Consider the following 25,092-nt stretch of genomic DNA (forward strand, 5'->3'; position numbering starts at 1 on the left):
CTCTAAGGACTTGCTTTATGAATCTGGGTGCTCCTGTATTGGGTGCATATATATTTAGGATAGTTAGCTCTTCCTGTTGAATTGATCCCTTTACCATCATGTAATGGCCTTCTTTGTCTCTTTTGATCTTTGATGGTTTAAAGTCTGTTTTATCAGAGACTAGTATTGCAACCCCCGCTTTTTTTTGTTCTCCATTTGCTTGGTAAATCTTCCTCCATCCCTTTATTTTGAGCCTATGTATGTCTCTGCGTGTGAGATGGGTCTCCTGAATACAGCAGACTGATGGGTCTTGAGTCTTTATCCAGTTTGCCAGTCTGTGTCTTTTAATTGGAGCATTTAGTCCATTTACATTTAAGGTTAAGATTGTTATGTGTGAACTTGATCCTGCCATTATGATGTTAACTGGTTATTTTGCTCGTTAGTTGATGCAGTTTCTTCCTAGCCTCGATGATCTTTACATTTTGGCATGTTTTTGCAATGGCTGGTACTGGTTGTTCCTTTCCATGTTTAGTGCTTCCTTCAGGGTCTCTTGTAAGGCAGGCCTACTGGTGACAAAATCTCTAAGCATTTGCTTATCTGTAAAGGATTTTATTTCTCCTTCACTTATGAAACTTAGTTTGGCTGGATATGAAATTCTGGGTTTAAAATTCTTTTCTTTAAGAATGTTGAATATTGGCCCCCACTGTCTTCTGGCTTGGAGAGTTTCTGCCGAGAGATCTGCTGTTAGTCTGATGGGCTTCCCTTTGTGGGTAACCCGACCTTTCTCTCTGGCTGCCCTTAAGATTTTTTCCTTCATTTCAACTTTGGTGAATCTGGCAATTATGTGTCTTGGAGTTGCTCTTCTCGAGGAGTATCTTTGTGGCATTCTCTTTATTTCCTGGATTTGAATGTTGGCCTGCCCTACTAAGTTGGGGAAGTTCTCCTGGATGATATCCTGAAGAGTGTTTTCCAACTTGGTTCCATTTTCCCCCTCAGTTTCAGGCACCCCAATCAGACGTAGATTTGGTCTTTCTACATAATCCCATACTTCTTGCAGGCTTTGTTCATTTCTTTTTCTTCTTTGTTCTTTTGGTTTCTCTTCTCGCTTCATTTCATTCATTTGATCCTCAATCGCTGATACTCTTTCTTCCAGTTGATCGAGTCGGTTACTGAAGCTTGTGCATTTGTCACGTATTTCTCGTGTCATGGTTTTCATCTCTTTCATTTCGTTTATGACCTTCTCTGCATTAATTACTCTAGCCATCAATTCTTCCACTTTTTTTTCAAGATTTTTAGTTTCTTTGCGCTGGGTACGTAATTCCTCCTTTAGCTCTGAGAAATTTGATGGACTGAAGCCTTCTTCTCTCATCTCGTCAAAGTCATTCTCTGTCCAGCTTTGATCCGTTGCTGGCGATGAGCTGCGCTCCTTTGCCGGGGGAGATGCACTCTTATTTTTTGAATTTCCAGCTTTTCTGCCCTGCTTTTTCCCCATCTTTGTGGTTTTATCTGTCTCTGGTCTTGATGATGGTGATGTACTGATGGGGTTTTGGTGTAGGTGTCCTTCCTGTTTGATAGTTTTCCTTCTAACAGTCAGGACCCTCAGCTGTAGGTCTGTTGGAGATTGCTTGAGGTCCACTCCAGACCCTGTTTGCCTGGGTATCAGCAGCAGAGGCTGCAGAAGATAGAATATTTCTGAACAGCGAGTGTACCTGTCTGATTCTTGCTTTGGAAGCTTCCTCTCAGGGGTGTACTCCACCCTGTGAGGTGTGGGGTGTCAGACTGCCCCTAGTGGGGGATGTCTCCCAGTTAGGCTACTCAGGGGTCAGGGACCCACTTGAGCAGGGAGTCTGTCTGTTCTCAGATCTCAACCTCCGTGTTGGGAGATCCACTGCTCTCTTCAAAGCTGTCAGACAGAGTCGTTTGCGTCTGCAGAGGTTTCGGCTGTGTTTGTTATTGCCCTGTCCCCAGAGGTGGAGTCTACAGAGACAGGCAGGTTTCCTTGAGCTGCTGTGAGCTCCACCCAGTTCGAGCTTCCCAGCAGCTTTGTTTACCTACTTAAGCCTCAGCAATGGCGGGGGCCCCTCCCCCAGCCTCGCTGCTGCCTTGCCGGTAGATCACAGACTGCTGTGCTAGCAATGAGGGAGGCTCCGTGGGTGTGGGACCCTTCCGGCCAGGTGTGGGAAATGATCTCCTGGTGTGCCTGTTTGCTTAAAGCACAGTATTGGGGTGGGAGTTACCCGATTTTCCAGGTGTTGTGTGTCTCAGTTCCCCTGGCTAGGAAAAGGGATTCCCTTCCCCCTTGCGCTTCCCAGGTGAGGCAATGCCTCGCCCTGCTTCAGCTCTCGCTGGTCGGGCTGCAGCAGCTGACCAGCACCGATCGTCCGGCACTCCCCAGTGAGATGAACCCAGTACCTCAGTTGAAAATGCAGAAATCACCGGTCTTCTGTGTCTCTCGCGCTGGGAGTTGGAGACTGGAGCTGTTCCTATTCGGCCATCTTGCTCCGCCCCTCGTTTACTTTTATTTTTATGTTTTCACTTATTTCAAGGTATTTTCTAATTTCTGTTTTGATGTTATTCTTTCAGTCAATAGTTATTCAATAGTGTGCCAATTTCAACATATATGTTAATATTTTAGTTTGCCTTATACTATTTATGTTTAGCTTCTTTCTATTGGGTTCAGAAAAGTCACTTGTTATGATTTCAATCTTTTTAAAATTTTTAGATTTGTTTTTTAGCCTAATATGTGATCTGTCTGGAAAAGATCCAAGTGTACTTCAGAAGAAAGTGTATTTCTGCTGTTCAATGAATTTCCTTACATGTTTTTTAGAACTATTTGATTTATAGTAATATTCAAATCTTCTGTTTTCTTATTAATCTTCTCTTTGGATGTTCTATTCATTATTTAAAATAAGGCATTAAGTCTCTTATTATTATAGTATTGGTGTCTCTTTCTTCCTTCAGATTTATTTATTTATATGTTCTAATATTGAGTGTGTACATATTTATAAGTAATATATCTTCTTCAGATATTGACCCTGAAAAAATGTCATTTTTTTCTCTTATGATGGTTTATGTGTTAAAATCTATTTTCTTTGATATAAGCATACAAATCTCTGCCCCCTTTTGCTTACCATTTGCATGGAATTCATTTTTCCATCTCTTTACCTTCATCCTATATGTGTACTTAAGTCTCAAGTGAGTTTCTTATAGATTTTGTAAGAAATCTGTAATGCTTTGTATAGCATTTTTTTTGGCTTAATTTTTCTTTCAGCACTTTTAAAAAATGTCTCATCCCACTCTCCTCTGGCCAGCATGGTTTCTCCTGAAAAAAAACAAAACAAAACAGTCTGTTCACAGTCCTATGGAGTTTCCTTTGTATGCGACAAGTTGCTATTCTTTTGTAGTTTACAAAATTTTCTTTGTTTTTGATCTTTTAATGTTTGATTAAAATAGATCTAGGTGCGGATATCTTTGGGTTTCCTGCGAAGAGAGTGACCCAAGTCTCTCTACCAGCTTTAGGGAGTCTAGTTTTGCATCCTCCCAGCGTGTCTGTCTCTGTATTAGTTTCTGATTACTCACAAACGTAATTTTCCCATATAATGTTGCTGAATTGGTATGCTTGTGGGGAGAAGAAGTGTCCTGGGATTCCTATTTCACAATCTGGCTGACCAAAATTTCAGTAATAATATTTTAAATATTATTTAAACCCCATTTTTTTCTTTTTAAAGTATAAATTATAGATCTTCTGCTATTGTTTTACAAGTTGTTGAGACATCATACATTTTTCAGCCACTTGTCCTCTATTTTGTAGGTTAGGTATATGCAATTGGATTCTCCTTAACCCTGGTGATCCTATCCACTGTCATCTGTACTCCAGACTATAGAGCTTATGCAGTGATTCACTTGTTTGTTTATTATATATTTCAGTTCTAATATTTTCATTTGTTCCCTTTTTGGCTTCTATTTATTTCCTAAGATTTTCTGTTATTTCACTTATTTCAAGAGAATTTGTCATTATTCATTAGTGCAATTTTTATTACTTCTTTCAAATATTTTTTAATATCCTATGACTCATCTCAACGATGTCATCAGTTGTTTTTCTTTTCTCATTCTTGTTGGGATATCCCTGGTCTTTGTTATAATGAATTATTTTGATTGTATCCTTGACATTTAGTCAAGGCTCTTGACCTTCTTTTAATATTCTATTTTAGAAGACAGTCATTCAGTTTGAGCTTTGTTTTACTGGAGTCCACTGTTCCAATAACAGTTTTTCTTTACAATATTATTGTATTGTGTTTCATTGTTCTGGCTGCATTGGATCTTCTGCTGCCTCTTAAGCAGTTAAGCTAGAGGTATAAATCGTACTTCCGTGGGCCAGGTAGTGTTTCTGTTTGAGGTGGGTAAGGAAAGATCCATAGGATGGAGAACATTCATCCTGCCTTTTCTCCACTACTAGATTTCAGTGTGCTTGATTCTATCTCTGCCAGTGACCCTGGTTGAAGATAGCTCCTATCTGAATGATCTTTTTCTACTTATAGTAGGGAGAAATGGGAAGTAACTCATGAGGATCGTTTTCTCCTGCTGGGTGCACAGCCGGAAGCTATTGAGTCTGGATTACTCTCTACTGCTGGAGAGAGGTTGGGACCTGGTTTGCCTTCTACCTCTTTGTGAGGGGCTTATAGATTCAGATCCTGCTGGCACCACTGCAAGTGCAGGTGACTGCTGCTGTTGCTTGACATGGAGCAGGGTATGGATTTCCCTGCCTGAGTTTGTTAGTCTTGATGGTGTGAGTGTAATAGGCACATTGCTGTAAATGTGTGTTTGGGTAGGATTGATTGGTCCACTTGGGCTCTGATAACTGCTACTAGGGGTAAATTTGGCCTACCAGTGTCAGCAATTGGGAATAGAAATTATGAAAATGTTTAGGAGCTAATAACATAGCAGAAAAGAACTTAGAGAAAGAGATTGTAGATTGATATGGAGATTCAATACCTGATAAATAATATTATGATAATGGTAAAATATGAATGCTTGACAATATATAGGAAGTAAAGATGAAAGCTAGGACTTTGTTTCCAAATCATTTATGAATATATCTTTCTGTATTCCTTTTTAGGGTCATTGTTTTTACCAAGGATATGTTGCAGACATTCCAAAATCAGCTGTGACACTACGCACGTGTTCTGGACTCAGGTAATGGCATATTCCAGATATGTACATTGAGATTTTATGTGAGCCTTTAATTTCCAGAAACTTCCTGAAGGGCAGAATAAACACAGAGAAATATAAACTTTATCTTCTTAAATACTTTTCTTTTTTACATATTCTTTTGATCTTTTTTTCTATTCTCTTTTTCTCTATCCCAGGCTGGCAAGCATAAAATGTATTCAGAAAAAAACTCTCACTAGCATAAAGTGTATTCAAATATATCAATAACATTTTTATTCCTTTTTTGTATTTGAATATCCAGAGGATTATTGCAGTTAGATAATATTAGTTATGGTATTGAACCATTGGAATCTTCACCTACATATGAGCATGTAGTTTATCGAATAAAAAATGATGCTATTGGTCATTTCTCCTTTCAAGAAAATTACCCTGTGGCTCAATATATAGATCAGTCCTACAGGATTCTTGTCAAATCAGATGTGAGTATTCTCATTTATGAGTTCTTCATTGGTCTTACTGTTGATAAGATTATTCACAGTGAAATTCTGAAATTTGACACATTTGGAGAAAAAATTTAAACAGATATTTATTATATTAAAAAGTTCAGTTGTAGGATATTTGTTTAAAACATGTATTTGTTTATTCAGATATTTAGAAAATGTAATCGTTATAAACACACATAATTCTAAAGCATCATAACCTGTTTCCTTAATTGCGGGGATTTTTATTGACATACAGCTATTTTTATATTGATTTTGTATCTTACTAAGAAAATTATTACCAATTTGATCAAATTGCTTTATAAGTTTTTTGGCACATGCATTTTTTTTTATTTAAAAGTGTTATTTTGATAGAAAATGTAAAAGTGAAAAGGAGGCAAGATAATACACTAGAAATTGTAGAAATTGTGTGAAACCTCATTGTTTAAAGATAGTGCTCTTAATATTTTGATGTAATTCTTCCAATTGTTCTAAATACCAATTTATAAATTGTGATGGTGTATCGTTACTCACTAATAATATAAGTTTATACTTAAAATGGACATATTTTATTGAATGTAAACCCCAATAAAGTTAACATAAAGAAGTAAAAGTACAAAAATAGTAAGAAAATAAAGGCAACGTTTGGGGAAATGTTTACGGATGTTAGTTTACTTTGAAGATTGGTGAGGGAGTGATGTGCTACAGAGTACATAGTAATGTTAAAAGGGGAAGGAAGTATGGGATTTTTTCCTCATTTCAGTGACTTTTTGACAATTCTCATTATCAATAACATAAAGTAAAATGCTTCTGATTTTCTTGTAAAATTTGTAGTTGGAATCCCACCTGCTAAGTGTGTACCCATCCTCTTGTGTTATTACTTATATCTATATTCGTGTATCTATGTCTGTATACCTATCATCCATCTGCATATAGATAGATGGGTAGCTAAACGGATGGATATTCTATATCTCACTTATGAGTGTGTGTGTATATGTATTGTGCATGACAACTGCAATGTAAAAATTTTGAAAATGTGTTATTTAATTCATGTCCTCTATTTCACAGATAAATTCAGGTGCCATGCTATCGAAAAGAACTCTGAAAATACAAATCATTATGGATAAAGCCATGGTATGCAATATCAGTATGTTTATTATATCTTTGCTTTTGTTGAAATTTAGAGAGAATATGAATAAAAAACTCTCAACGTTTTCAATTGCAGATATATTTTAATCTGTTTGAATGTGTGTCTCAGTCTAACAGGAGATAAAGAAATGTTTTCACTTGTCTTTACAGAGACATGGGGGATCAATATTTATATATTGATTTCTAAATCGATATCAATTTTCCCAGTAATGTATAAACTTCATGTGGAAGGGTTCCACTACACTCTAATCTATTGTAGCATATCTAGCTGCAGATACTTTTAGATCCACTCCAATTGTTGATTGAAATTCTTCAATCTATTTCTATTTTTAAGTGAGTTATTTTATTACTCAATTGGAAATCTTTGTTATTAAATATTATCCCTCAGAAGATTACTTTATGTTTTATAGTCGCTTACCATCTCTGATAGAAGTTCTGTATCTTAAAAATGGGAAGAATCATAGAATGTTGATTTTTTTCTCAAAAGAATTGATAACTATGGATGTAGGTTAAATAATACTTTACTATTAGTGTTCTTACATCGCATCAATTATTTGCTTATTTGTTTCTTCCTTCCTACACTTGGATCAATGGGTTATATTTAACCTTTATTTTTTTTATTTTTATTTTTATTTTTTGCTATGCTTCTCTTTCCAGTCTCCAACCTTAGTGGTTTCCCTAGGGATTCTGATTAGTATTCTTTACTTATCATGATCTAGAATTAATGTTATACCACTTCATTAATAATGTAAGAGCCTCAGAGCAGTAAAATTTCATTTAACCCTAGTAAGTCATTATGATTCTGTTTTTAAATATTTTACCTCTCTATGTGTTATAAACTGAAAAATAGATTTTTAAAAATTAAATATTCAATGATTTTAAAAAGAAATTAAGGAAATAAAAAGTATTATATATATGAATATGTATTCATAAATATTCATACATATGTATTTCATATATATTTCAAAAGTATTTCATATATATGAATATATATGAAAATATATATATATACACACACACACACACACATTTTTCACTTGCAGAGCTTTTCATATCTTCTAGTAGGTCTTAATGTATGATATTCCTCTTTAGCCTGCTGGATTCTCCTCAGTTTCTTTTCATCTGAAATTGTCTTTATTTCATCTTCACTTTTTAAACATTTCTTTTGGAAATAATTTGAAACTTTCAGAAAAGTTACAAGAATAAAATAATACAAAAAGGACCCTTATTCTCTTTTCTCACTTTATTAATATTGTATCCCATTATCACTTGTGCACTCTATGTTTACATTTGAAAGTAACTTGTAAAGCTCATCATGAAGCTTTACTCTTACATTCTTTAGTGTGTATTTAACTAGAATAAGCCTATTATCTCATATAACCACAACAGAGGTATTCATTTCATTAAAAATAGCATTTTTAAAATATTTTTATCAAGTCCACTATAACTTAGTTGCATTGTATTCAGATAATGTGATTTAAGTGACACTCTGTTTCTTATTCAAAGATGTGTTCTATGGCCTGATATTGGTTAATATGAATCAATGTGCATAAAACTTTTACTTGTATTTGAAAAAAAATACATATTCTCATTGTGGTATATAAGCTTCTATGTATGTATATTTTATCCAACATTCCTTTGGGTTTTTAAAGTCTTGGGTATCTTTCCTATTAATTTGTCCTCTTAATCTATTTGTTATTAAGAGACCTATGTAAAATATCTCAGTATGGTAGTCAACTTCTATTTTTAATTGTGTTAAATCTTGTTTTATATATTTTGCAGCCACGTTTTTAGTTATAAGCAAATTTTAAAAGTCTCCATCTCCCTGATGAATTATTTTGTTAATACGTTGCAATAAGCATGTCCATTTTTTGCCCTTAAGTTTTGTTCTTATCAATGTATTGTTAGTTAATATAATTATCACATAACATATTTTTTCTTTTGTAGTATTTTCCTGATGTTAGATGATGTGTTTTTATCCTTTGATTTTTAATATTTCTATGTACTTATATTTTATGGGTCCTTTAAATTTTTAATTTGTATATAGTTGTTTTTTCATTGTCTTTGTCATCTAGTGTTTGGTCTGTTGATATCTTGTGATTATTGATATATAAACACAACTGATATACTGATATGTAATTGATATATAGTCACAAAATTGATATTTTGATATACAATTGATTGATATATAATCACAAAATATCAACAGACTAAACAGTAAATAAATGACAAAGACAATAAAAAACAACAATATACAAATTGAAATTTTAAATTAATTAATTAATTAAATTTTTTAAAAGCTAGCTACTTGGATTACAGGCGCCGGCCACCACACCGGGCTAACCAGTAGGTTATTCACTCTTCATACCTTAATACTTTGACTTTGAATTTCTTTATCTGTAAAGAGGAAGATAATCACAATTACCTCATTTTAATATCATTGATTAATTTATAAAATACTAGGCCGATGTTTAAAACCTGGTAAGCTGTGATATATTTTAATTCTATTTAGGGCCTCTTCAATTGACCACTGAGTTACCTTTACGTTTATATTTAAATCCACTTAAAATGTGATAGTTAGTTGTTTTTACTAATGATTAAGAAACAAAATTTGTCTTTCAGTATGATTATATGGGCTCTGCAGTGGCAGTTGCAGTTGAGAAAGTTTTCCAAATCTTTGGTCTTATCAATACTGTAAGTATTTATATTTTATATTTAAGTAAGTAATATAGCAATTAATGAAGTAAAATTGTTTGTGTTTGTGTACATATATATAGCATTTACGTTTTAACAAAAAGTAAAAATGTAAATGTAGCCCAACCACTAGTTTTATCCACCAATGATTTTATCTTCAAAAAATAGTAAATTAAATATATTAGCATTAGATATTGAGAAGTAATGTCATATTTATGGTTACCCAAAATTGTAAAACACATAATTTCTGTTCTCAGATGTTTTCCCAGCTTAATATAACAGTTATGCTGTCTTCCTTGGAGATCTGGTCAGATCAAAATAAGATTTCAACAAGTGGTCATGCTGATGAAATACTGCAGCGATTTTTGCTTTGGAAACAAAAACTTTTGTTTCAAAGGTCTCATGATATGACATACTTATTAATGTAAGTACTTTATTCATATTTAGAAAGGTTTGATCAAATTATCTTAGCTATCATAATTATATATAAATTTTATATAACAAAAATTATTAAAAAGCTATCTCAAGACTGTGTTGGCAAACTGTAAAATATTAAGATTCTAATAACCATGTAAGACACTAATTAAATCATAGTAGCTCATAGTAGACTGTTTACTTATAGAAATGTAATAAGCTGAAAAATGGAAAGTCTTGTGATAAAAACATGATACCTCTCTGTAAAGACCTTCTCACTGGTAAATAATTGAAACGATCACTTTAACATTACATAAATATAAGTTAATTCATTGAATGCAATAATTGCATAAAATGCTTCTTACAATATGAAATATTAATAAAAAACTAAAACAGACTACTTTATTCTCCCTGTGGTTTCATTCTGGTATTTCTATACTGACCTAAGATATAGCTATTTACCTACTTGGTCTGTATCTTTCAAAAGTCTTTACATATTTTTATTTTACTAACTTGATTATTTCAAGTGCAAAAATCAAAAACCCAATTTAAAGACCTTAAGCAATATGTGTAATATATTTATCAATGTATTGGAATAAAGAGTCTCTAGGATTGCAGAGAAATATTACAATATAAATATGTAAGGATAGTTTCTACACCCTACTTCTCTTTCTCTTCGTACATCTGATGCATATTTTATCTCTATCGCTTACAGTCCTACCTTACTTCACACTTTTGGAGTTAGTTTACTATATACAAATTACAGCAATAAACACTTTTGACTTTTATATCATGGAATTAATTATATCCTTCCAGTGATGATTAATTTTTTGAAAGAATCAGGCACTGCTAGGTTTTGGGCTGTGTATTAGATAATGTTAAACAACTTTTAGGACTTAACTTTGTATGAACTATAGGGGATACCCAAATCTTAATGACTGAAAGCATAAGACATTATATGTAATTTCTGTGTTTTGGAGAAAGCATACCTTTATATAGAAATCCAACTCATAAAATGTGAGTAAGTTACTGCTATTTTGAAATACACATATCCACAAGAAAAATTTCATTATTCAGTTATAGGAACCATTCTACTTATGTGGGAGCAACATATCATGGAATGGCATGCGATCCAAAGTTTGCAACAGGAATTGCTCTGGTAATCTCTCACACTGTTTTGATAAATCTTTGAAAACTGTATTTTTAGATTTGGGAAATCAAATGTAATTTTTCAAGAGGTTTCTTGCTGGGAGTGAAAACAGGTAACATAAAACGTATAACTCTAGCCATTTTCAAAAGTACAGTTTAGTAGTGTTAAGTATATTCCCACTGTTGTGAAACAAATCTCTGGAACATTTTTTTTAAAAAAAAACTGAAACTCTATACCCATTAACCACCTGGAAACCACCATTTAACTTTCTGTTTCCATCAATTCGACAACTTCATATTCCTCATATAAGTGCAGTCATACAGTATGTTCTTTCTGTGACTGGTTTATTTCACTTAACATAATCTCTTCAATGTTAATCTATGTTGTAGCACGTGACAGAATTTCCATTGTTTTGATGACTGAAATGTATTTAATTGTAAGTATATACCACATTTTCTTTATCCTGTCATCTGACAATGGATGTCTAGGTTATTTCCATATCTTGGGTACTGTATATAATGCTGCAATAAACACGGAAGCACATATATCTCCTGGATATTCTGATTCTATTACTTTTGGATAAATACTGTCTTAATCAATTTTCTATCGCTTATTACAGAATACCTTAAACTGTGTAATTTTAGAGAAATTTATTCCTTATAGTTGTGGAAGTTGCAAAGTCTAAGGTAAAGGGGCCACATCTGGTGAGTGCTTGTGGCTGATGAAAATGCTGCAAGGTGACACAGGGCATCACGTGGCAAGGGACCTGAGCATGCCAGCTCAGGTCTCTCTTCCTCTTCTTATAAAGCCACCAGTCTCATTCTTAGGATAGCCTGTTTATACTTTAATCCATGAACGGATTCATCCTTTCATGAATTTCTCTAATTTCTCTAAATTTTTTAGTAGTTAAATAGTTTGAGGTTTTAGATTTAAGACTTTAATTCATTTTTATTTGAATTTTGTGTATGGTGGGAGATAGGAGTCTAGTTTAATTTTTCTGCCCATGGATATCCAGTTTTCCTAGCACCATTTATTGAAGAGACTGTTTTCTCCCCAGTGTATGTTCTTGGCACCTTTGTCAAAAATGAGTTCACTGTAGCTGTGTGGATTTGTTTCTGGGTCCTCTATTCTGTTCGATTGATCTAAATATCTGCTTTTATGCCAGTACCATGCTATTTTGGTTACTGTAGCTATGTAGCATAATTTGTAGTCAGGTAATGTAATTCCCCCAACTTTGTTATTTTGGCTTTGCCTATTCTGGGACTTCTGTGGTTCCATATATATTGTCGGATTTTTTTTTCTATTTCTGTGAATCATGTCATCGGTATTTTGAGAGGGTTTGCATTGAATCTGGAGATTGTTTTGGGTAGTATGGGCATTTTAGCAATATGGATTATTCCAAGCCATAAACATGGAATACCTTTTCATTTTTTTGTTTCCACTTCAATTTCTTTTCTTTTTTCTTTTTTTTTTTTTTTTTGAGACTGAGTCTCGCTTTGTAGTCCAGGCTGGAGTGCATTGGCCTGATCTCAGCTCACTGCAAGCTCCACCTCCCAGGTTCACGCCATTCTCCTGCCTCAGCCTCCCGAGTAGCTGGGACTACAGGCGCTCCCACCTCACCCGGCTAGTTTTTTGTATTTTTTAGTAGAGACGGGGTTTCACCGTGTTAGGCAGGATGGTCTCGATCTCCTGACCTCGTGATCCACCTGCCTCGGCCTCCCAAAGTGCTGGCGTGAGCCACTGCGCCTGGCCCATTATAAATGACTATTGGCTTTTGTGGCATGGCTGCCTGAGACCTCCTTGTCTTTTTTATTTTTATTTTTTTATTTTTTTTGAGACGGAGTCTCGCTTTGTCGCCCAGGCTGGAGTGTGGTGGCGCGATCTCGGCTCACTGCAAGCTCCGCCTCCCGGGTTCACGCCATTCTCCTGCCTCAGCCTCCCAGTATGTGGGACTACAGGCGCCCGCCACCCCGCCCGGCTAATTTTTTTGTATTTTTAGTAGAGATGGGGTTTCACGTGTTAGCCAGGATGGTCTTGATCTCCTGACCTCGTAATCCGCCGGCCTCAGCCTCCCGAAGTGCTGGGATTACAGGTGTGAGCCACCGCGCCCAACCTTCAATTGCTTACATCAGCGTTTTATACTTTGTAGTTTCCGTTACTGAGATCTTTCACTTCTTTGGTTAATTTCTAGGTATTTAATTTTATTGGTGGCTATTGAAAATGTTATCACATTTAAAATGTTCTTTTCCAGATTATTTTCTGTTGGTACATAGAAATGCTACTGATTTTTGTTTGTCGATTTTGTATCCTACAAATTTACTGAATTTGTTTATCAATTCTAATAGTTTTTTCATGGAATCTTTAGGTTTTCTCAAATATAAGATTATATCATCTTCAAACATGGATAATTTGACTTTTCATTTTTCAATTTGGATGCCCTTTATTTCTTGTCTGATTGCTTTAGCCAGGACTTTCAGTACTATGTTGAATAATTGTGGAGAAAGTGAGTGTCCTTTTCATATTCCAGATCACAGAGGAAAGGCTTTCAGTTTTTCCTCAGTGAGCATGGTACTAACTGTGGGTCTGTCATATATGGCTTTTATCATTTTGAGGCCTGCTTCTTCTATACCAGCTTTTGAGTATTTTTTTATTATTATTATACTTTAAGTTCTAGGGTACATGTGCACAACGTGCAGGTATGTTACATATGTATACATGTGCCATGTTGGTGTGCTGCACCCGTTAATTCATCATTTACATTAGGTTTATCTCCTAATGCTCCCCCCGACCCACTCCCCACAATAGGACTCAGTGTGTGATGCTTCCCTTCCTGTGTCCAAGTGTTCTCATTGCTCAATTCCCACCTATGAGTGAGAACATGCGGTATTTGGTTTTCTGTTCTTGGCATAGCTTGCTGAGAATGATGGTTTCCAGCTGCATCCATATCCCTACAAGGGACACGAACTCATCCTTTTTAATGGCTGCATAGTATTTCATGGTGTATATGTGCCCCATTTTCTTAATCCAGTCTGTTACTGATGGACATTTGGGTTGACTCAAAGTCCTTGCTGTTGTGAATAGTGCCACAATAAACATACATGTGCATGTGTCTTTATAGCAGCATGACTTATAATCCTTTGAGTATATACCCAGTAACGGGATGGATGGGTCAAATGGTATTTCTAGTTCTAGATCCTTGAGGAATCACCACACTGTTTTCCACAATGGTTGAACTAGTTTACAGTCCCACCAGCAGTGTAAAAGTGTTCCTATTTCTCCACATCCTCTCCAGCACCTGTTGTTTCCTGACTTTTTAATGATTGCCATTCTAACTGGTGTGAGATGGTATCTCATTGTGGTTTTGATTTGCATTTCTCTGATGGCCAGTGATGATGAGCATTTTTTCATGTGTCTGTTGGCTGTATGAATGTCTTCTTTTGGGAAATGTCTGTTCATATCCTTTGCCCACTTTTTGATGGGGTTGTTTGTTTTTTTCTTGTAAATTTGTTTGAGTTCTTTGTAGGTTCTGGATATTAGTCCTTTGTCAGATGAGTAGATTGCAAAAATTTTCTCCCATTCTGTAGGTTGCCTGTTCACTCTGATGGTAGTTTCTTTTGCTGTGCAGAAGCTCTTTAGTTTAATGAGATCCCATTTGTCAATTTTGGCTTTTGTTGCCATTGCTTTTGGTGTTTTAGACATGAAGTCCTTGCCCATGCCTATGTCCTGAATGATATTACCTAGGTTTTCTTCTAGGGTTTTTATGGTTTTAGGTCTAACATTTAAGTCTCTAGTCAATCTTGAATTAATTTTCATATAACAAGTAAGGAAAGGATCCAATTTCAACTTTCTACTTATGGCTAGCCACTTTTCCCAGCATCATTTATTAAATAGGGAATCCTTTCCCCATTTCTTGTTTTTGTCAGGATTATCAAAGATCAGATGGCTGTAGATGTGTGGTATTATTTCTGAGGACTCTGTTCTGTTCCATTGGTCTATATCTCTGTTTTGGTACCAGTACCATGCTGTTGTGGTTACTGTAACCTTGTAGTATAGTTTGAAGTCAGGTAGCGTGATGCCTCTAGCTTTGTTCTTTTGGTTTAGGATAGTCTTGGCAATGCGGGGTCTTTTCTGGTTCCATATGAACTTTATTTTTTTTTTTTTTTTTTTTAATTTATTTATTATTATTATACTTTAAGTTGTAGGGTACATGTGCATAACGTGCAGGTTTGTTACATATGTATACTTGTGCCATGTTGGTGTGCTGCACCCATCAACTCGTCATTTACATCAGGTATAACTCCCAATGCAATCCCTCCCCCCTCCCCCCCCCCCCATGATAGCCCCAGTGTGTGATGTTCCCCTTCCTGAGTCCGAGTGATCTCATTGTTCAGTTCCCACCTATGAGTGAGAACATGCGGTGTTTGGTTTTCTGTTCTTGTGATAGTTTGCTAAGAATGATGGATTCCAGCTGCATCCAAGTCCCTACAAAGGACTCAAACTCATCCTTTTTTATGGCTGCATAGTATTCCATGGTGTATATGTGCCACATTTTCTTAATCCAATCTGTCACTGATGGACATTTGGGTTGATTCCAAGTCTTTGCTATTGTGAATAGTGCTGCAATAAACATACGTGTGCATGTGTCTTTATAGCAGCATAATTTATAATCCTTTGGGTATATACCCAGTAATGGGATGGCTGGGTCATATGGTACATCTAGTTCTAGATCCTTGAGGAATCGCCATACTGTTTTCCATAATGGTTGAACTAGTTTACAATCCCACCAACAGTGTAAAAGTGTTCCTATTTCTCCACATCCTCTCCAGCACCTGTTGTTTCCTGACTTTTTAATGATTGCCATTCTAACTGGTGTGAGATGGTATCTCATTGTGGTTTTGATTTGCATTTCTCTGATGGCCAGTGATGATGAGCATTTTTTCATGTGTCTGTTGGCTGTATGAATGTCTTCTTTTGAGAAATGTCTGTTCATGTCCTTTGCCCACTTTTTGATGGGGTTGTTTGTTTTTTTCTTGTAAATTTGTTTGAGTTCTTTGTAGGTTCTGGATATTAGCCCTTTGTCAGATGAGTAGATTGCAAAAATTTTCTCCCATTCTGTAGGTTGCCTGTTCACTCTGATGGTAGTGTCTTTTGCTGTGCAGAAGCTCTTTAGTTTAATGAGATCCCATTTGTCAATTTTGGCTTTTGCTGCCGTTGCTTTTGGTGTTTTAGACATGAAATCTTTGCCCATGCCTATGTCCTGAATGGTACTACCTAGGTTTTCCTCTAGGATTTTTATGGTATTAGGTCTAACATTTAAGTCTCTGATCCATCTTGAATTAATTTTCGTATAAGGAGTAAGGAAAGGATCCAGTTTCAGCTTTCTACTTATGGCTAGCCAATTTTCCCAGCACCATTTATTAAATAGGGAATCCTTTCCCCATTTCTTGTTTCTCTCAGGTTTGTCAAAGATCAGATGGCTGTAGATGTGTGGTATTATTTCTGAGGACTCTGTTCTGTTCCATTGGTCTATATCTCTGTTTTGGTACCAGTACCATGCTGTTTTGGTTACTGTAGCCTTGTAGTATAGTTTGAAGTCAGGTAGCGTGATGCCTCCAGCTTTGTTCTTTTGACTTAGGATTGTCTTGGAGATGCGGGCTCTTTTTTGGTTCCATATGAACTTTAAAGCAGTTTTTTTTTCCAATTCTGTGAAGAAAGTCATTGGTAGCTTGATGGGGATGGCATTGAATCTATAAATTACCTTGGGCAGTATGGCCATTTTCACAATATTGATTCTTCCTATCCATGAGCATGGTATGTTCTTCCATTTGTTTGTGTCCTCTTTGATTTCACTGAGCAGTGGTTTGTAGTTCTCCTTGAAGAGGTCCTTTACATCCCTTGTAAGTTGGATTCCTAGGTATTTTATTCTCTTTGAAGCAATTGTGAATGGAAGTTCATTCCTGATTTGGCTCTCTGTTTGTCTGTTACTGGTGTATAAGAATGCTTGTGATTTTTGCACATTAATTTTGTATCCTGAGACTTTGCTGAAGTTGCTTATCAGCTTAAGGAGATTTTGGGCTGAGACAATGGGGTTTTCTAAATATACAATCATGTCATCTGCAAACAGGGACAATTTGACTTCTTCTTTTCCTAACTGAATACCCTTGATTTCTTTCTCTTGCCTGATTGCCCTAGCCAGAACTTCCAACACTATGTTGAATAGGAGTGGTGAGAGAGGGCATCCCTGTCTTGTGCCAGTTTTCAAAGGGAATTTTTCCAGTTTTTGCCCATTCAGTATGATATTGGCTGTGGGTTTGTCATAAATAGCTCTTATTATTTTGAGGTACGTTCCATCAATACCGAATTTATTGAGCGTTTTTAGCATGAAGGGCTGTTGAATTTTGTCAAAAGCCTTTTCTGCATCAATTGAGATAATCATGTGGTTCTTGTCTTTGGTTCTGTTTATATGCTGGATTATGTTTATTGATTTGCGAATGTTGAACCAGCCTTGCATCCCAGGGATGAAGCCCACTTGATCATGGTGGATAAGCTTTTTGATGTGTTGCTGAATCCGGTTTGCCAGTATTTTATTGAGGATTTTTGCATCGATGTTCATCAGGGATATTGGTCTAAAATTCTCTTTTTTTGTTGTGTCTCTGCCAGGCTTTGGTATCAGGATGATGTTGGCCTCATAAAATGAGTTAGGGAGGATTCCCTCTTTTTCTATTGATTGGAATAGTTTCAGAAGGAATGGTACCAACTCCTCTTTGTATCTCTGGTAGAATTCACTGTGAATCCATCTGGTCCTGGACTTTTTTTGGTTGGTAGGCTATTAATTGTTGCCTCAATTTCAGAGCCTGCTATTGGTCTATTCAGGGATTCAACTTCTTCCTGGTTTAGTCTTGGAAGAGTGTAAGTGTCCAGGAAATTATCCATTTCTTCTAGATTTTCCAGTTTATTTGCGTAGAGGTGTTTATAGTATTCTCTGATGGTAGTTTGTATTTCTGTGGGGTCGGTGGTGATATCCCCTTGATCATTTTTAATTGCGTCGATTTGATTCTTCTCTCTTTTCTTCTTTATTAGTCTGGCTAGTGGTCTGTCAATTTTGTTGATCTTTTCAAAAAAACAACTCCTGGATTCATTGATTTTTTGGAGGGTTTTTTGTGTCTCTATCTCCTTCAGTTCTGCTCTGATCTTAGTTATTTCTTGCCTTCTGCTAGCTTTCGAATGTGTTTGCTCTTGCTTCTCTAGTTCTTTTAATTGCGATGTTAGAGTGTCAATTTTAGATCTTTCCTGCTTTCTCTTGTGGGCATTTAGTGCTATAAATTTCCCTCTACACACTGCTTTAAATGTGTCCCAGAGATTCTGGTATGTTGTATCTTTGTTCTCATTGGTTTCAAAGAACATCTTTATTTCTGCCTTCATTTCGTTATGTACCCAGTAGTCATTCAGGAGCAGGTTGTTCAGTTTCCATGTAGTTGAGCGGTTTTGATTGAGTTTCTTAGTCCTGAGTTCTAGTTTGATTGCACTGTGGTCTGAGAGACAGTTTGTTATCATTTCTGTTCTTTTACATTTGCTGAGGAGTGCTTTACTTCCAATTACGTGGTCAATTTTGGAGTAAGTATGATGTGGTGCTGAGAAGAATGTATATTCTGTTGATTTGGGGTGGAGAGTTCTATAGATGTCTATTAGGTCTGCTTGCTGCAGAGATGAGTTCAATTCCTGGATATCCTTGTTAACTTTCTGTCTCGTTGATCTGTCTAATGTTGACAGTGGAGTGTTGAAGTCTCTCCCATTATTATTGTATGGGAGTCTAAGTCTCTTTGTAAGTCTCTAAGGACTTGCTTTATGAATCTGGGTGCTCCTGTATTGGGTGCATATATATTTAGGATAGTTAGCTCTTCCTGTTGAATTGATCCCTTTACCATTATGTAATGGCCTTCTTTGTCTCTTTTCATCTTTGATGGTTTAAAGTCTGTTTTATCAGAGACTAGTATTGCAACCCCCGCTTTTTTTTGTTCTCCATTTGCTTGGTAAATCTTCCTCCATCCCTTTATTTTGAGCCTATGTATGTCTCTGCGTGTGAGATGGGTCTCCTGAATACAGCAGACTGATGGGTCTTGACTCTTTATCCAGTTTGCCAGTCTGTGTCTTTTAATTGGAGCATTTAGTCCATTTACATTTAAGGTTAATATTGTTATGTGTGAACTTGATCCTGCCATTATGATATTAACTGGTTATTTTGCTCATTAGTTGATGCAGTTTCTTCCTAGCCTCAATGGTCTTTACATTTTGGCATGTTTTTGCAATGGCTGGTACCGGTTGTTCCTTTCCATGTTTAGTGCTTCCTTCAGGATCTCTTGTAAGGCAGGCCTAGTGGTGACAAAATCTCTAAGCATTTGCTTATCTGTAAAGGATTTTATTTCTCCTTCACTTATGAAACTTAGTTTGGCTGGATATGAAATTCTGGGTTTAAAATTCTTTTCTTTAAGAACGTTGAATATTGGCCCCCAGTCTCTTCTGGCTTGTAGAGTTTCTGCTGAGAGATCTGCTGTTAGTCTGATGGGCTTCCCTTTGTGGGTAACCCGACCTTTCTCTCTGGCTGCCCTTAAGATTTTTTTCCTTCATTTCAACTTTGGTGAATCTGGCAATTATGTGTCTTGGAGTTGCTCTTCTCGAGGAGTATCTTTGTGGCGTTCTCTGTATTTCCTGGATTTGAATGTTGGCCTGCCCTACTAGGTTGGGGAAGTTCTCCTGGATGATATCCTGAAGAGTGTTTTCCAACCATTTTCCCCCTCACTTTCAGGCACCCCAATCAGACGTAGATTTGGTCTTTTTACATAATCCCATACTTCTTGCAGGCTTTGTTCATTTCTTTTTCTTCTTTTTCTTTTGGTTTCTCTTCTCGCTTCATTTCATTCATTTGATCCTCAATCGCTGATACTCTTTCTTCCAGTTGATCGAGTCGGTTACTGAAGCTTGTGCATTTGTCACGTATTTCTCGTGTCATGGTTTTCATCTCTTTCATTTCGTTTAGGACCTTCTCTGCATTAATTACTCTAGCCATCAATTCTTCCACTTTTTTTTCAAGATTTTTAGTTTCTTTGCGCTGGGTACGTAATTCCTCCTTTAGCTCTGAGAAATTTGATGGACTGAAGCCTTCTTCTCTCATCTCGTCAAAGTCATTCTCCGTCCAGCTTTGATCCGTTGCTGGCGATGAGCTGCGCTCCTTTGCCGGGGGAGATGCGCTCTTATTTTTTGAATTTCCAGCTTTTCTGCCCTGCTTTTTCCCCATCTTTGTGGTTTTATCTGCCTCTGGTCTTTGATGATGGTGATGTACTGATGGGGTTTTGGTGTAGGTGTCCTTCCTGTTTGATAGTTTTCCTTCTAACAGTCAGGACCCTCAGCTGTAGGTCTGTTGGAGATTGCTTGAGGTCCACTCCAGACCCTGTTTGCCTGGGTATCAGCAGCAGAGGCTGCAGAAGATAGAATATTTCTGAACAGCGAGTGTACCTGTCTGATTCTTGCTTTGGAAGCTTCCTCTCAGGGGTGTACTCCTCCCTGTGAGGTGTGGGGTGTCAGACTGCCCCTAGTGGGGGATGTCTCCCAGTTAGGCTACTCAGGGGTCAGGGACCCGCTTGAGCAGGGAGTCTGTCCCTTCTCAGATCTCAACCTCCATGTTGGGAGATCCACTGCTCTCTTCAAAGCTGTCAGACAGAGTCGTTTGCGTCTGTGCAGAGGTGTCTGTGTGTCTTAGTTTACTGTGCCCTGTCCCCAGAGGTGGAGTCTACAGAGACAGGCAGGTTTCCTTGAGCTGCTGTGAGCTCCACCCAGTTCGAGCTTCCCAGCAGCTTTGTTTACCTACTTAAGCCTCAGCAATGGCGGGCGCCCCTCCCCCAGCCTCGCTGCTGCCTTGCCGGTAGATCACAGACTGCTGCGCTAGCAACGAGGGAGGCTCCGTGGGTGTGGGACCCTCCCGGCCAGGTGTGGGATATGATCTCCTGGTGTGCCTGTTTCCTAAAGCGCAGTATTGGGGTGGGAGTTACCCGATTTTCCAGGTGTTGTGTGTCTCAGTTCCCCTGGCTAGGAAAAGGGACTCCCTTCCCCTTTGCGCTTCCCAGGTGAGGCAGTGCCTCGCCCTGCTTCAGCTCTCGCTGGTCGGGCTGCAGCAGCTGACCAGCACCGATCGTCCGGCACTCCCCAGTGAGATGAACCCAGAACCTCAGTTGAAAATGCAGAAATCACCGGTCTTCTGTGTCGCTGGCGCTGGGAGTTGGAGACTGGAGCTGCTCCTATTCGGCCATCTTGCTCCGCCCCCTCCATATGAACTTTAAAGCAGTTTTCTCCAATTCTGTGAAGAAAGTCATTGGTAGCTTAATGGGGATGGCGTTGAATCTATAAATTGCCTTGGGTGGTATGGCCATTTTCACGATATTGATTCTTCCTATCCATGAGCACGGTATGTTCTTCCATTTATTTGTGTCCTCTTTCCTTTCACTGAGCAGTGGTTTGTAGTTCTCCTTGAAGAGGTCCTTCACATCCCTTGTAAATTGGATTCCTAGGTATTTTATTCTCTTTGAAGCTATTGGGAATGGAAGTTCATTCATGATTTGGCTCTCTGTTTTCTGTTACTGGTATGTAAGATGCTTATGATTTTTGCACATTGATTTTGTATCCTGAGAGTTTGCTGAAGTTTCTTATCAACTTAAGGAGATTTTGGACCGAGATGATGGGGTTTTCTAAATATACAATCATGTCATCTGCAAACAGGGACAATTTGACTTCTTTTCCTAAGTGAATACCCTTTATTTCTTTCTCTTGCCTGATTGCCCTAGCCAGAACTTCCAACACTATGTCGAATAGGAGTGGTGAGAGAGGGCATCCCTGTCTTGTGCCAGTTTTCAAAGGGAATGCTTCCAGTTTTTGCTCCTTCAGTATGATATTGGCTGTGGGTTTGTCATAAATAGCTCTTATTATTTTGAGATACATTCTATCAATACCAAATTTATTGAGAGTTTTTAGCATGAAGGGCATCTATTGAGATAATCATGTGGTTTTTGTCTTTGGTTCTGTTTATATGCTGGATGACGTTTATTGATTTGCGTATGTTGAACCAGCCTTGCATCCCAGGGATGAAGCCCACTTGATCATGGTGGATAAGCTTTTTGATGTGCTGCTGGATTCTGTTTGCCAGTATTTTATTGAGGATTTTTGCAGTGACATTCATCAGGGATATTGGTCTAAAAATCTCTTTTTTGTGTTGTATCTCTGTCAGGCTTTGGTATCAGGATGATGTTGGCCTCGTAAAATGAGTTAAGGAGGATTCCCTCTTTTTCTATTGATTGGAATAGTTTCAGAAGGAATGGTACCAACTCTTCCTTGTACCTCTGTAGAATTCGGCTGTGAATCCATCTGGTCCTCGACTTTTTTTGGTTGGTAGGCTATTGATTATTGCCTCAATTTCAGAGCCTGCTATTGGTCTATTCAGGGATTCAACTTCTTCCTGGTTTAGTCTTGGGAGAGTGTAAGCGTCCAGGAAATTACCCATTTCTTCTAGGTTTTCTAGTTTATTTGCATAGATGTGTTTATAGTATTCTCTGATGGTAGTTTGTATTTCTGTGGGGTCGGTGGTGATATCCCCTTTATCATTTTTTATTGCGTCTATTTGATTCTCTTCTCTTTTCTTCTTCATTAGTCTTGCTAATGGTCTATCAATTTTGTTGATCTTTTCAAAAAACCAACTCCTGGATTCATTGATTTTTTTGAGGGTTTTTTGGGTCTCTATCTCCTTCAGTTCTGCTCTGATCATAGTTATTTCTCACCTTCTGCTAGCTTGTGAATGTGTTTGCTCTTGCTTCTCTAGTTCTTTTAATTGCGATGCTAGGGTGTCAATTTTAGATCTTTCCTGCTTTCTCTGGTGGGCACTTAGTGCTATAAATTTCTCTCTGCACACTGCTTTAAATGTGTCCCAGAGATTCTGGTATGTTGTATCTTTGTTCTCATTGGTTTCAAAGAACATCTTTATTTCTGCCTTCATTTCGTTATGTACCCAGTAGTCATTCAGGAGCAGGTTATTCAGTTTCCATGTAGTTGAGCGGTTTTGATTGAGTTTCTTAGTCCTGAGTTCTAGTTTTATTGTACTGTGGTCTGAGGGACAGTTTGTTATCATTTCTGTTCTTTTACATTTGCTGAGGAGTGCTTTACTTCCAACGATGTGGTCAATTTTGGAATAAGTGTGATGTGGTGCTGAGAAGAATGTATATTCTGTTGATTTGGGGTGGAGAGTTCTGTAGATGTCTATTAGGTCCGCTTGGTGCAGAGTTGAGTTCAATTCCTGGATATCCTTGTTAACTTTCTGTCTCATTGATCTGTCTAATGTTGACAGTGGGGTGTTAAAGTCTCCCGTTATTATTGTATGGGAGTCTAAGTCTCTTTGTAAGTCTCTAAGGACTTGCTTTATGAATCTGGGTGCTCCTGTATTGGATGCATATATATTTAGGATAGTTAGCTCTTCATGTTGAATTGATCCCTTTACCATTATGTAATGGCCTTCTTTGTCTCTTTTGATCTTTGATGGTTTAAAGTCTGTTTTATCAGAGACTAGGAATGCAACCCTGCTATTTTTGTTTTCCATTTGCTTGGTAGATCTTCCTGCATCCCTTTATTCTGAGCCTATGTGTGTCTCTGCATGTGAGATGGGTCTCCTGAATACAGCAAACTGATGGGTCTTGACTCTTTATCCACTTTGCTAGTCTGTGTCTTTTAATTGGAGCATTTAGTCCATTTACATTTACAGTTAATATTGTTATGTGTGAACTTGATCCTGTCATTATGATATTAGCTAGTTATTTTGCTTGCTAGTTGATGCAGTTTTTTCCTAGCATTGATGGACTTTACATTTTGACATGTTTTTGCAATGGTTAGTACCTGTTGTTCCTTTCCATGCTTAGTGCTTCCTTCAGGATCTCTTGTAGGGCAGGCCTGGTGGTGACAAAATCTCTAAGCATTTGCTGGTCTGTGAAGGATGTTATTTCTCCTTCACTTATGAAACTTAGTTTGGCTGGATATGAAATTCTGGGTTGAAAATTCTTTTTTTTAAGAATGTTGAATATTGGCCCCCACTCTCTTCTGGCTTAGAGAGTTTCTGCCGAGAAATATGCTGTTAGTCTGATGGGCTTCCCTTTGTGGGTAACCCGACCTTTCTCTCTGGCTGCCCTTAACATTTTTTCCTTCATTTCAACTTTGGTGAATCTGACAGTTATGTGTCTTGGAGTTGCTCTTCTCGAGGAGTATCTTTGTGGCATTGTCTGTATTTCGTGAATTTGGATGTTGGCCTGCCTTACTAGGTTGGGGAAGTTCTCCTGGATGATATCCTGAAGAGTGTTTTCCAACTTGGTTCCATTTTCCCCCTCACTTTCAGGCACACCAATCAGACATAGATTTGGTCTTTTCACATAATCCCATACTTCTTGGAGGCTTTATTCATTTCTTTTTACTCTTTTTTCTCCACACTTCTCTTCTCGCTTCATTTCATTCATTTGATCTTCAATCGTTGATACTCTTTCTTTCAGTTGATCGAGTCGGTTACTGAAGCTTGTGCATTTGTCACGTACTTCTCCTGTTATGGTTTTCATCTCTATCAGTTCTTTTAAGGTCTTCTCTGCATTGATTATTCTAGTTATCTGTTCATCCATTCTTTTTTCAAGGTTTTTAGTTTCTTTGTGCTGGTTATGTAGTTCCTCCTTTAGCTCTGAGAAGTTTGATCGACTGAAGCCTTCTTCTCTCAGCTCGTCAAAGTCATTCTCTGTCCAGCTTTGTTCCATTGCTGGCGATGAGCTGCGTTCCTTTGAGGGGGAGATGCGCTCTGAGTTTTTGAATTTCCAGCTTTTCTGCCCTGCTTTTTCCCCATCTTTGTGGTTTTATCTGCCTCTAGTCTTTGATGATGATGATGTACTGATGGGGTTTTGGTGTGGGTGTCCTTTCTGTTTGTTAGTTTTCCTTCTAACAGTCAGGACCCTCAGCTGTAGGTCTGTTGGAATTTGCCTGTTGTCCACTCTAGAC

At 37.3% G+C, this 25,092-nt stretch overlaps 1 protein-coding gene across 2 annotated transcripts in view; it reads left to right on the forward strand.

Annotated features, from left to right (window-relative positions):
- LOC126961196 (A disintegrin and metallopeptidase domain 3-like) overlaps positions 1-25,092 on the forward strand; it is a 93,376-nt gene that overhangs the window by 18,489 nt on the left and 49,795 nt on the right. For both annotated transcript variants that reach the window (XM_050801317.1, XM_050801318.1), the window contains exons 5-10: positions 5,096-5,172; positions 5,450-5,627; positions 6,696-6,761; positions 9,399-9,470; positions 9,728-9,894; positions 10,962-11,043. In XM_050801317.1, coding sequence (XP_050657274.1) covers positions 5,096-5,172; positions 5,450-5,627; positions 6,696-6,761; positions 9,399-9,470; positions 9,728-9,894; positions 10,962-11,043 — 642 coding nt within the window. The remainder of the gene's footprint in view (positions 1-5,095; positions 5,173-5,449; positions 5,628-6,695; positions 6,762-9,398; positions 9,471-9,727; positions 9,895-10,961; positions 11,044-25,092) is intronic.

This window comes from Macaca thibetana, chromosome 8 (assembly GCF_024542745.1).
Source record: "Macaca thibetana thibetana isolate TM-01 chromosome 8, ASM2454274v1, whole genome shotgun sequence".
Taxonomy (NCBI): Eukaryota; Metazoa; Chordata; class Mammalia; order Primates; family Cercopithecidae; genus Macaca; species Macaca thibetana.